This window comes from Aphanomyces astaci (assembly GCF_000520075.1).
Source record: "Aphanomyces astaci strain APO3 unplaced genomic scaffold supercont1.6, whole genome shotgun sequence".
Taxonomy (NCBI): domain Eukaryota; phylum Oomycota; class Saprolegniomycetes; order Saprolegniales; family Verrucalvaceae; genus Aphanomyces; species Aphanomyces astaci.
Window position 1 is genome coordinate 1647049 of NW_009798269.1, and position 12495 is coordinate 1659543.

A 12495-nucleotide genomic window follows, 5' to 3' on the forward strand; every position below is an offset into this window, starting at 1 on the left:
CCTCACATTGGTGTACGTATTCAACGAGATGATGCAATATCACGAAGTGAACGGCTCATGTTGGATCTATCGATAACATGTTGCAGCAATGCCCATATCAATTTGGTACTTGAGTATATGTTTGCATATTGCGCTCTCACTCCTTCAATTGTTTTGCCCAAAGGAACGGAGCATCTTGTCCACCATGAGAACCTGTGACGGTGGGTCAAACCTTCAACCATCTGTGTTGAAGATTCGCAGCGGAAATGTCAGCCCGAGGTGGAAAGATAAGAAACATAGTATACTAGTACTGGCTTCCACCCATCGAATTTTGATATTATTGGTAATCGAAGCGCCAGGTTTATCCCAAAATGACTTGTTTTCATTGGCCCATAACAGATGCCATGAAAAGGTATAACCCACAAATCCGGATATGTTAATGATAGTGTTGCGGTAACCGGAATCAACCAAATGCAATTCTGGCCATTCCCCCATAGGGTGGGCATTAAATTTGTCCAATTTTAAGCACAGCACCCTTGGATTCGTCCCATAAAACCTCATATGTTGTATGGATTGGCAAATCCTAATCCCTATGTATAATCATAGCTATCCTCTAGTATAATCATATCAAGTTAAATGTTTGCGTATTATTCTACATCTTGTACCCAGACCTCGAGACAAACTCGCGGGGTGGGGATGCGGCCAGCAAAAACCACGGTGGTCACTTCACCTCTTCGCACCTCCTCACCAGAGCTAAGGCTTCGGTCGGGCTACTAGCGTCACACGACTTGGACCTACTTCAACCTCCTACGATGTCGGTGATTCAAACTCCTCACATGGTGTCCATTGGCATGTACTCGTTCTGGCCCACGGCATTGGAGAACTCGGGAGGCTCGTCCGAAGTCGAGCACTTATCGGTACCAGAAACGCTTTACCAGCGCCTTGTGGACCAAGACCACCGCCAACACCGTGCGTTCGGGTTCATCCGTGAAAGCTACCGGGCGTGGCGCGTGACAGCGCTGCAAGTGAAGAAGGCCAAGCAGACTCTGAGTCCACCGTCTTCTCCCATCGTAAAGGTCGAAGTCGAAGAGGTTGTCATGACCTGTGGCGATGACTGCGAGCATGACGCCTTGCTACTTGCTGACCATCCGCACCAGATGTCTCCACTTGTATCTGTGGTGAAGGAAGAGGTGCTCGTCGGAAGCAACGTCTCTGTGGACATGCCGCCAGCGTTGTCGGACTCTTGTACCGATTCGATGGAACGTACTCCCCCGCATCATGTCGACGGTGACGATGGCTCCATCTTGTCCACGGACAAAAAGCGCAAATTTCGAAAATGGTAAGCTCGTAGCCCATTCATGATGTGTGCCTGGACGACACTCATGGACGCTGCTTGCGGGTGTAGCGGCACATCCAACGCGACTCGAGTCCTTCGCGACTGGCTCTTTGATCCCCACAACCAAGAGCATCCGTACCCTTCGGAACAAGTACATCTTTTTCCCACCTCCTCCCACACCACCACCACATGCACTCGTCACTCACAACGTCCCCCGTGTTCAGGAAAAACGTCGTCTGTCGCACGACTCGGGGCTCACGATCAAGCAAATCGGCATTTGGTTCCGCAACGCGCGACAGCGCCTGTGTGCGCCCAGCCCCACCAAGGCGACGATCAATCAGGAACAAGCCACGGCCTTCATGACGTCCGTGGGGCTTAGGATAGATGAAACGACCCCTCTGCGACGAGGGGCGTGGTCGCCCGCCGAAAACGCATTCGCCCAAAAGCTCATCGATCAGTTCACGCAGGGCAAGATGCCGCTGGTGGAAGGCACGCCGTTGCGGTCGTTTCTGGCCGTGGTGCTCCACTGCCACGCCATGCGCATCTCCAAAAAGTTTGTGCGCGAGTGCTCCGTGGGCAAGATCACGTTCCGACGGGACCGCCTCTTCCACGAGTCCGAGCACGACGCGTGCATGCGGGACCTCTTGGCGCTCAAGGCGCAGGTCCAGGACAACGCGACCGCGGTCACGTCCAAGAAGATTATGGAGACGGAAGCCGAAGCCATCAAAGTCCAGGAATGGTTCCGCACCACGGGCGAGGCATCGACGACACCCATCCACGACGTGGTTGGCAGCGCTAGTACTACTACTACTCCCAAGATGGAAGGCGGCGGCATGTTGCTTGGGGGGTTTCCCAGCTGCAACGCACTCGACCGACACTTGCACGACCAGCTGCTCGAAGACCTTGACTTTGACTTTGACGGTGACTTGGGCTGGGGGGAGCTCGACAAGGCCGTGTCGCAGATCTTCTTTCCATAGTCAACAGGGACGACGACGCAACTGTGTGTGTGTGTGACCGTGTGCGACCGTTTGTAAAGTAGTAAAACATATTGTTGGCGTTCGTGATAGGAAGCTTAAGTTGCTTGATATGAGTCGGCATGTTCAAAGGGCAAGGTCGATCTGTAGTTGTGACTTGGCCCAACATGGTGGAATATGGAGATTACTAGTAACGACAAAGTGAAGTGTAACGTTAAAAGTGCTTGTCAATGAGACTGTCACATGGCCACGAGTTTTTTCCAGGACGACGTGCTAGTCCTCGCCGCTTTTAGTGGTCCATGGCCGTCGCCGCCACGACGCAATGTGATCAATTCAAGTATTTCGAAATTATAGAGAAAACTAACCTACACCTGCCTTATACAAGCTAAATCCATCGTGGGGGGCGAATCGAACTCTGGTCCGACACGCAGTCTTGCCGGGAGAAGGTCCGCCTCTGGAAAATACAAGTCCAGGGCGACCAGCGGCGACGGCGACTGGGCTGATGGAACACTTGCTTACAGCTTGTCAATCTTGCCAAAAGCTCCACCCCCGGGGTTGCGTCTGGCCAATTCTGCTCGATCGGCCGTTTTGAAATCGTACGAGCAATTGTGTTGGTCAGCAAAACGATGCGAGCCACAATACACGAAACCGCACCGGCATTCGATGCCAGTGAGTCTGACTTTTTTCTTGCATTCCCAGCAACGTCCCTTGTTTTTTTGAACGACGACCGGCTCGACAGCTTCTTCAGCAGGCGGTGTGTTTACGGGGGACGCGACGGCGGGCGTGGGAACGACGGCGTCGACTAGAGGTGCCGGCACGGCAGCTTGCGTTGTCGTCGGGGGTGACGTGTATGCATCGGTTTCGACCTGGCGATTCGACATGGTCTTCTTCCAGCACACGGAGCACATGCCGCCACTCGCGGCATTGCCAAAGAAACCGCAGCCGTTCGCGCATAGCTTGGTGCATTCGCCTTCCTGTTGCATGGTGTGTTTGGCTTGTGGTGAGGGGGTGCTCCGAAACCCTCAAAAAGAAAACTAACGCCCCGTTTTCTTCGTCCCCGAATATACACGATACCAACCGGCTTGTTCTTTTTTAAATTCGCATTGAGCATACTGAAACTTAAAGAAACCGATCAGTGATATTGTGGCATAGATGACCTCGGTTTAATGACCATTCGATCAGTTCTCTATAACAATTGGTGTTCAAATCGAGGGAAACAGCTGGACAAAACCTAATTTAGAGGGCGCCTATTCAAGTTCAACCTGACCTCTCCCATAATCTAACTGTCTTGCAGTTTTAATTAGTAACAATAAGCTCAGTCACGCTTCAGTGAAAGGTGGCCTTCCAGTGAGAGGAATAGAGTGTATATAATACTTGGATCTCATTGAGAACGGTACATAGGTACAGGTTCCATATATAGATAGTATCTAGGGAATGCATGGTGGAATTCGAAGGTTGTGGTTGTGTGGGGCTTGGCTGCTGGATATTTCTCGAAACCAACGGCGTATTTTTTTAGCATACTTTGATACTACGTTCGTTCGGTAATATTAGACTATGACACTTGAGAATTGTATACAAAATTGAACAATTGTATTTTAATTTCTTGCCGTCGTATGTGGAACATTCCATCACCACCATCATTCGTGGTCGTAGGACGCGAACAGACGGAACGACGGGATTGGCGCGCTCGTCCTTGACGTGGCTGCCACATGGACAGCAGCGACGAAACGTTGACGACGAACCGCGTTAGACAACACTACTAGCGGCGGTTGAGGCAGGAACTCAATGCATTCGTGTACTACTGTATCTTGAGCATCCCTACCAACCGTGGACGCCCAGTTCGCCGTCTACGTTTCGTTGCTGCAGTCCACATAGCAGCCAGAGTCGAGGACGAATGGCATTGGCCTCGAATGCGAGTGTCATGCCGCCGCGATAATTGTTCGTGCGATTGGTGTTAGATGAGGTGATGGACTATAGTACACACGACAAACTCTGCATGCGCGCAGAAACTGACGACGAGCTCCTGGAGGATCGCGTGGTGGTTGTAGCGTTGTGTTGGTTCCGTCGAGGTGCACCTCATCCCCGACAGAAGTCGAATACGCAACTTTGTACAGGTCTGAGATATCACCATCAAGGTGGTTGTGAATGTGCACGATCAAGCACTGCAGCAACACTCGCATCCATGGACCAAATGAACGTTGACGAATCACTTGGGCATCTCAAATATGTGAAGTTCCGATCTAGCTGTAAATTAGTTTTAAATTAATTTTGTAGACCCCCCATGTAGAAAAATGGAATTAATTGGGGGGACCCATGCATTTTGAATGCGACGGCAGCCAAAAATTGGTTGTCCAACGTCCAAGTGCGATGGATTTGTATGGTGATTTGGACAAGTACACGAATGTACCAGCGACCGGCCAGTCTGGCCTGGGCTTCACGTCCGGTGGAGGAGCAAAGGACTCCATGAATCCATCAAAGGCAGCAGCATCTTCAAAGTCCGAGGTGGCTCCTCCCGCGAAAAGTAGTGTCCATTGCTGCGTGATTCTTGATGCCTGAGCTGTCTCTGTGTGTTCTCCCAGGCAGTGCAGGATCTAGCAGTGCACTCAAGTTCATTCCTCGTCGTCGACGGGAGGAACCGGTACCTCGGCCCAGCCCGCTGACCACCGGATCGTCTGACAGTGGCATTTCGACTCGGTTTTCCCCTGCCAACGCCACCACGTCGTTGAAGACTTCGCTTGGCATGGCAGCATTCACGCCCGTGTCCGTGACGCGCAGCAAACATGCTGTCACCGATACCCCCGCAGACGACGTGTCGTTCTCGGCCGTCGACGCCAAAGCCATGGACTTGCATCGCCCGGACAGCGTGGTTGAAGAGTACGACCCACATCGGCCCAACGACTACACGGCGTTTTGCGAAGAGCGTGAAATTCGTCAAAAGAACGCCGAAGTTCGCGCAGATTTGGAACGGCGGCAGAAGCGGCTGGAACGGGAACGGCTGCGAGACCGCGAGCAGCTCGACAAGGACTTGGAGGCCGGTCGGGTGCCTAACCTGGCCACAACGACCGTGCCAGGTACCCCTCTCGTGTCTTTCCCTTGAGGTTGTACTCACAACATGGGCGACATGATGCACGTAGGTGGCCGCGGTCGTGGGATGAACTTGCCAGCTTGGATGATGAAAAAGATGTAAGTGAACATATGCACATACTTTGCGTGGTCAACGAAGTGTGTTTATGGAGTGCCCCTAGCGAAGGAACAGCCGAACATGAAACTTCAAGTACTCCGAGCAGACCACAGCACCCGTCACCAGTGCAAGGGCAATTTGACGATGTTGGTCATGCCTCCACTACGTTGCGCCCCGACGCTTCGGACAAGACAAGTGCTGCGCCATCGAGCAGTCAACCCCCTGCTCCGTCGGGTGGAGCTGCCGCGAAGGCGACTACGCCCCATGTCCACGCTGCTAGTACTGTATTTCCGTTGAATGCAGCGCTTACCGCAGTGTGTGTAGGACCCGTGGAGGTGGTGAAGAAGGCGCGCCTGAGTCGCTTTGGCCAACGTAGCGATGTGGACACCAAGCAAAGCGTGTTGTTGCTCCTGGTACGGTGTATGTCGTCCTGTGACATCGTTTGAGCGTGTATTGCGGGGGCAGAATATGGTGGCACCTGGGGACGTGGACGACGACTTGAACGACGAAGTCAGGGAAGAATGCGAAGGAAAGTACGGTCCCGTGGCACAGTGTATCGTGTTTGAGGTGCCGTTTCGCGTACCCCCCGAAGAAGCGGTGCGTATTTTCGTCGAGTTTGTGCACGAAAGTGACGCTGCCAAAGGTACGATGTCTCACTTGGTGCTGACTTGGCTGGGTTTTAAATACATGACATATCGAGTGTAGCCATGGCTGGTCTGAACGGGCGGTTCTTTGGCGGACGCAAGTTGGCCGTCACCAAGTTTGACAAGGCGCAATTCGATCGACGGGACTTGGCTCCGTAGACCTATAGTCGTGTCCTCATAAATGCAATGAAACATATCACAGTCGATTGTATATATATATATATATATATATTGGTCACGGAGGCACTCACTACTGTAGTCGAGCTGCCACCACCTCCCCGACGATAAGTCTAGTGTCGTCCAGGAAGAATTTCCTAGTTGAAACTCAATATTGGTGTGCACCTCCAGTTGACCAACGACTATAAACGGCCACTGATTGTCCTTCTTTCAGTCCCTCACACTCTGGTTGCTACATCAACACGGTGTAACTGGCCGGTGTCGTGAAACGGCGTGGACGGTTTCATCTGAGGATGTCAGGAGGAGGGGGGGCACCCCGTCGCGGCGACAAGGAGGCACCATGGGACGACATGGTTATTCCAGCGATTGCCATTCACGTCCACAGGTCATCACAACTGAATCGAAGCCAACACTGGGACATTTACGAAGCCACTTTCCAAGGCACAATCGTCGCCGTGCTGAGGTACCGCGAGTCCTCTCGCCAACAGGCATTGTGGGATGCCACGCTCCCGTATATTCCCCGACTATTCGCCAGCGTGCATCCAGTATGTATAACCTCGTGTTAGTAGTGCCGCTTATAACCCTCCCCCCTTTCCGTGTTAGAACCTTGTGCAATTCCTTGGGGTTGTCGTCGATACCGACGACGTTCGTTCGTCGATGCTCGTCATGGAACGACAGGCTACGAGTCTGTACGACCTCCTCCATGTCCACCATATTGCTCTTACTGACGCCGCAGTCGTACACATTGCACTGGACATTCTCCACGCCATAACTTACTGCAACGGCTGCGGCCTTGGACACCTCACAAGTCGAAAGGTGCTGCTCGACGCCGGCGGCAATGTCAAACTGCTCGGGTTGTTCCAGCGTGACATTCTCGACATCGCGGGGGTTCCAAACGTAATCACCCCGTACAGTCCCCCGCTTCTTCAGCAGCCTCCTCCCGCCGACGCGATTGCAATGGCCGACGACATGTTCGTGTTTGGGGTGCTGCTGTGGGAGGTGTGCTGCGGTGAGCTCCCGACGGTGGAGCTGCACCACCGCATCGCCCAAGTGTCGGTGCGGCACCCGCAAACGGAATTTGAATCGTTGGTGCGACGTTGCCTGGACGAAACCCCTGGCAACCGACCGCAGCCTTCGGAGGTGTGCGACACATTACTTAAGCTGCAAATGTCACTACCCCTTCTTGCGGGCGCTGAGGCTGCGGTGGCCATGCGATTTGGAGCTGTGGAGGCCAGACAGTCCCCGACAGCGGCGCCAGGGCCGACTGTCGTAGCCCGGCGGCTCGAGGCTGTGGAGGCGCAAGTGCTCGAAGAACAGCGCAATTTCGACGTCGTGGTCGGCCAACTCGAGTTTGCCAACACGGAAATCGCAACGTTGAACGGGTTGCTGACTGGGAAAGAAAATGAACGGCTGGAAATGCATGCACAGGTTGTGGCAGCGTTGGCACAGAAGGACGAGGTGGAGCAGGCCATGCGCGATGCCATCGATGCCAGAGACAAGTGGGCGCACCAAGTCAAGACGCTCGAGCACCAAGTGGCCACGCTCAATGCACGGAATCAATCGCAACTGAATGACATGCAGCACTGCAAACGCGAATACGATCACATGAGGGTGTCGGTCCGTACAATAAATAAAAGCTATGTTTCGTTGTTCGTTGATGCTAGGAATTTATGGTGGTAGGTCCAGGCAATTGAACAGGAACGCGTGGAGATGGCGCAACATTTGGCGGCTACAAAAGACGCAATGGCAAAGGAGAAAGCGCTCAGTGACGAGCTGAACGTCCGATGGCAGCAAACGATCAAGCGAGTGGAAGACGAACGAAGACTGCGTGACAAAGCAGAACGAGTTGTCGCCGAAGTGCGAGACCAAAACAAGGCACACATATCTAAAGTGGAGAAGCATCCAACTGATGCCCATGGGTTTGCCTAGACTTTGTTGGATCAAGTGAAACGGTGGCATCCAGACACTGGCAGCGACACCCTAGAACGGACTCAAGCCCACGACGCTCAAGTGCAAAGTCTCGAGCAGCATATCCAGAAGCTATTGCTGGAGGTACGCCCAGTGACCTCCACATTCGACTAATGCACTTTTAAACTGCAATATGAGGTATAGATGGTCGAATTTCGTGGGAACATGGCAGCCATGGAAGCTACGGTCCAAGCTGCCAACTCGGCGTTGCAAGTACGATTAGGAATGCGCAATATGGAGTCTGAACTATTGCCGTCGTTTTGACATTAGGAGGCTCAGACACAGTGCACGGCCCTGCAAGACCAATTCACCACCACCCAACGCCTGCTGTGGCAAGCTCAAGATGCATGCAAATCACACGAACGAACGATCCAATCTTACGAAACGACGACAGCTGCCCTCGAAACCAAACTCGTTTCGGTTCAATCGGAACTGAAAGCCACCGAAAACGCTTTGACGCGGGAACTGAAAAAACGACAAGACGAAGGTCGTGTTGATTGAAGTAGCAGTTTGAATGTATAGGGTTCGTTGTAGTAGTGGGCTAACAATGACTTTTTACAGAACTTGCACTAAAGTCCCGACGTTGCCTGGACTTGACGTGCGATGCCCCGCCCTTCCTCATCCAGCCGTCGGGGTACTGCAAGGGGTGCGATGAAAGACGCGAGCGGGACAAGGCCGATCGTGTGAGCAAACTCGCTTTGGCAAGGCAAAACCAGCCCCCCAACCAGCTCGTGCGAGATGCATATGGGCGGGGGGTGCCAACGCTGTTGGAGTTGCTAGACAACTTCCACACCCACGTGGATGTGCTCGTGGCTGGGTTCAAGCAATTGCACTGGGCTTGTGAAACCAACGGTACGTAGGCTTGACATTTTGACTTGTGGCAATTAATACATTCACCTGCTGGTTGCGAATACAACAGGGTCGGTGAAAGACTCGCTGGGCGACGCCGGGGCATTCAAGCAGATCGTGACTTGGATGGGGATGTATCCTGATGACGTGGCACTCCAGCTGGCCGCTATTCGATTGGTGGGGGTATTGGCCTTCAACCACGATGTGAATAGAGTCCGGCTCGTGTGCGAAGGGTGTTTGGAGCAAGTTCTGGGGGCCATGGCGCGGCACGTCTCGGACAAGGCCATTCAGCAAGCCAGTTGCACGACACTGACCAATTTGGCTCACAATTGTGGTATGTACTCATTTCAAAGTGCAAAGAGCTTCGTGCATTGTCGATTTGACGCCATATGTCGTAGAAGGCAACCGGCGGAAAATTCTGCTCCAGCTTGGCATCGAACGCGTGCTCGACTCGATGCAAGCGTTTCCTCACGATACTTCGATCCAACAAGGATGCTGTTGGGCACTCATCAGTTTAGCTGGCTCTGGTACATTCTTACTAGATGAAATCGCCCTTTGCCCGAGTTGTCACTATGGACTTGATAGAATAATGTATGTAGACTTTATGTGCGAACACATTGCCGCCCGCGGCGGTGTTGGCGGAATCGTTGCTGCCATGTTGAATTGTCACGCCGACGCGGCAGTTCAGTATTATGGGAGCTGGGCCCTGCTCAATCTCGTGGCAGGGCTCGAGTCCGTACAGACATTTGCAAAACATGAAGGTGTTATAGTCTTCTTTTACACGTTTCTGGAGGTATTGTGTATAATGAAGAGTGAACGATGCATGATGTAGGGGCCGTGGAAGTGTGTGAGGCAGCGATGGCTTGCTTTGCTGACCACGGAGGCATCCAGGACAAAGCTGGCACCGTCGTGACAGTCCTCACGGATATATCAGCGCAAGAGAACGATACGGAGGATAGTTAAACAACTAGTATTACACTTGTCGAACGCTCAGGGCCACTCAATCGTACGTCAGTGAATGAATGGCTGGCGTCAAGCCACGGTTTCGACGCAATCTCGAGGCACACTCAACAGAATGCGTGGCTGACAAGGCAACCTCCCCTTGAAACTGAACGATGGACCGACCATATAACGTCGGAGCTATCGCTTCATCATCGTCGAGGCAATGCCACTCGTCTACGTCCACCGTGGCTTCGACGACGACGACCTTCACCTCCACGCCTTCTTCCTTCGCTAGACTGCGAGTTTGTCGCACCACTTGGCACTTTGCCATACTAGTACACCACATACATTCAGGTGCACTATCGTAGCATTGTACTGAAGGAGCAACGTCTCGACGTCGTTCAACTCGTCCATTTCAGCGCGCAGACCGTGAACTGCCAAGTCAAATTCGAACAGACCGGTGCTGGGAACGTTACCCAGCGCCAGTAATGATGTTGTGAACCGACTTGCCTCGACTTCGTCGCCAACCATACGTGTCAACCAAATCAAAGCCAACGATAAACTTGTCTGAGACAAGTTTCTTGCCGACCGAGCCAGTAAAAAGTACCCCTCTGCCTGCTGCCGTCACAACGTCAACGTGGGGAGCCGTCACGGTCACGGTAGCATTGACATCGACCACGAAATCACTCGCGTTAACAACGTTGGGCTTGTACTTAAATGAACGCGGTCGCGTCGGCAGCTCCAACGGCCACCGACATCGCCGCCAAGACACATGTTCCCCCACTTGCACGGGCAGTAGCCACGATTCCGCGTTCAACTGAATCGATCCTTGCACCACAACCACATTCGACGACGAGTTGGACCGAATTTACGTGGCCCTCGTCCCCACCGACGTTGTTGTACCCCTGGAACTGAGGGCGTTGATAAAGACATTTCCGACGGGGGATGTCGACGCATCGTCTCCGGTAGCCTGGCCGGTCATGAGATGCAGGTCGCCGCCTGTCACATGCCCCCCGCCACGACCACGTCCCCGTCCAGCCCGGATGTAGTGGCGAATTGACCGACCACTTCAAGTCGCAAGGGCTGTTGAAACGACATAGTGCCCACCGTCGGACACGTCACGTGCATGCGCTCAGCGCCTTGGCGTCCCACTGCAATATTGACTACGAAGTATCAACAAACCATGAACCATTTGATCGTGCCGTTGTGGTACACATTAAGGCCATAATACGGCAGGTCGTCGTCGGCAGCAGACTTGACACGTCCAATTGTTAGGACGTGGTCTTCGTAATTGAAGGCGGCTTTGCCTGGTAGATGGCCAACGAAGCGCGAGGAAGGGTGATGTGTACATCTATGAATATGGCTGCTCTTGCAATGGACGCACTAGTGTTGTGGAGGTAGATGGTCGTTTTCTCTTCGGACACGACGGAAAAGATCTTGTCAATCGACATACTGATGAGGTTCACTTGTTGCACTCGGTCTGCGCCAACACAAACGATGTCGCCGTCAGCACACCGAGCGACAAGACACTCAGCACCGTCACGGCGTTCCAGAACACATTGCCCTTGTCCTCTTCGCCGTCTCGGCGTCGCCGAAGTGTAATGGCTGACATTTTGATCCGACGACGCGGCGACGCATCGCTGTGCCTGGCAGACGAAGGCGTCGTGTACTAGTGCGCCTGCCCATGTCACTCGTCGCCGCCAACGACACGCAGATCTCGGCGTCACCTTCTGACACGCCCGAAATACCTCCTTTCAAAGGCATCGGAGACGTGGAGTCGTCCGGGTTGAGCATCATGTCATGAATTGTATGATGTATGTCAAAAATCTGATTCTAAAGTCGATATATTGATTAAAAACATGGCCCCAACCGGTGATCGAAACCGGGACCTCCTGCACCCAAAGCAGGAATCATACCACTAGACCATTAGGGCTGGCATATGCAATTATAAAAACAATGATATTAGAGCAAAATATAAATCGAGGTCGTCTATTGGCTGGAGACAAGGAGCGTCGGATTGGCTTATGTTATACTTCGAAGTACTTCAGTATTGTGTGGATTGGATACGAATTTCCAGACCCTGTCGAATCGACGCTATTGGCTAATCCATTTTTGCGTGGATTGGATTGGCTGTACAAGTATATTCAACCAATCAGAACTCCATCTTTAATTCAATATTGATTGGATAAACCTGGAAGTTTTTAGCGAATTCTCCGGAGTATTATTCAATTATAATATTCAACCGGACACAATTTATTGTGCTTTTCACATATTTTGGCTAATCTGGGTATAAATACCCGCTTTTAACCAGTGGGTGACGAAGTTTTAGATTAATTCAACTTAGTTTTAGCTAATCGGAAGTACCTATGATTGGATGAGCAAGAGCTGTTCCTGCAGCATATGTTGCTAACCTGAAGCGTTTGCCCATTTCATTTCGGCAAACGC

General features: G+C 52.5%; 5 protein-coding genes and 1 non-coding gene across 12 annotated transcripts; 3 read left to right on the forward strand and 3 right to left on the reverse strand.

Annotated features, from left to right (window-relative positions):
- Positions 1–616: 616 nt before the first annotated feature.
- Positions 617–3381, forward strand: H257_03899. 2 transcript variants are annotated; one of them, XM_009828198.1, is made up of 3 exons: positions 617–1318; positions 1385–1466; positions 1540–3381. In XM_009828198.1, the coding sequence occupies exons 1-3, from the start codon at positions 792–794 to the stop codon at positions 2290–2292; spliced, it is 1362 nt and encodes a 453-aa protein (XP_009826500.1). In that variant the 5' UTR covers positions 617–791; the 3' UTR covers positions 2293–3381. The 2 variants fall into 2 exon arrangements, with proteins under 2 accessions (XP_009826500.1, XP_009826501.1); XM_009828199.1 differs by having other exon boundaries at positions 1385–3381.
- H257_03900 (hypothetical protein) lies at positions 2613–3383 on the reverse strand. The gene has a single exon (XM_009828200.1). The coding sequence runs from the start codon at positions 3270–3272 to the stop codon at positions 2805–2807; it is 468 nt and encodes a 155-aa protein (XP_009826502.1). The 5' UTR covers positions 3273–3383; the 3' UTR covers positions 2613–2804.
- Positions 3384–3892: 509 nt separating this feature from the next.
- On the forward strand, positions 3893–6320 carry H257_03901 (hypothetical protein). 5 transcript variants are annotated; one of them, XM_009828202.1, is made up of 7 exons: positions 3893–4810; positions 4869–5360; positions 5424–5472; positions 5535–5749; positions 5795–5883; positions 5936–6113; positions 6176–6320. In XM_009828202.1, exons 1-7 carry the CDS (start codon positions 4603–4605, stop codon positions 6271–6273), a joined length of 1329 nt encoding a protein of 442 aa, XP_009826504.1. In that variant the 5' UTR covers positions 3893–4602; the 3' UTR covers positions 6274–6320. The 5 variants fall into 5 exon arrangements, with proteins under 5 accessions (XP_009826504.1, XP_009826506.1, XP_009826503.1 ...); XM_009828204.1 differs by having other exon boundaries at positions 3893–5360; XM_009828201.1 differs by having other exon boundaries at positions 5535–5883.
- A 244-nt stretch (positions 6321–6564) lies between these two features.
- On the forward strand, positions 6565–10150 carry H257_03902. 2 transcript variants are annotated; one of them, XM_009828207.1, is made up of 11 exons: positions 6565–6836; positions 6895–7908; positions 7972–8166; positions 8221–8343; positions 8404–8472; positions 8530–8746; positions 8821–9111; positions 9179–9442; positions 9507–9635; positions 9708–9869; positions 9941–10150. In XM_009828207.1, the coding sequence occupies exons 1-11, from the start codon at positions 6585–6587 to the stop codon at positions 10069–10071; spliced, it is 2847 nt and encodes a 948-aa protein (XP_009826509.1). In that variant the 5' UTR covers positions 6565–6584; the 3' UTR covers positions 10072–10150. The 2 variants fall into 2 exon arrangements, with proteins under 2 accessions (XP_009826509.1, XP_009826508.1); XM_009828206.1 differs by having other exon boundaries at positions 9507–9869.
- On the reverse strand, positions 10109–11844 carry H257_03903 (hypothetical protein; the record flags this gene model as incomplete). The annotated part of the gene is made up of 9 exons (XM_009828208.1): positions 10109–10382; positions 10427–10617; positions 10658–10878; positions 10954–11049; positions 11112–11181; positions 11233–11357; positions 11435–11530; positions 11566–11696; positions 11756–11844. The coding sequence occupies 9 exons, from the start codon at positions 11842–11844 to the stop codon at positions 10109–10111; spliced, it is 1293 nt and encodes a 430-aa protein (XP_009826510.1).
- Positions 11845–11911: 67 nt separating this feature from the next.
- H257_03904 lies at positions 11912–11983 on the reverse strand. The gene has a single exon. It is a non-coding gene; the product is annotated as a tRNA-Pro (tRNA).
- Positions 11984–12495: the final 512 nt, after the last annotated feature.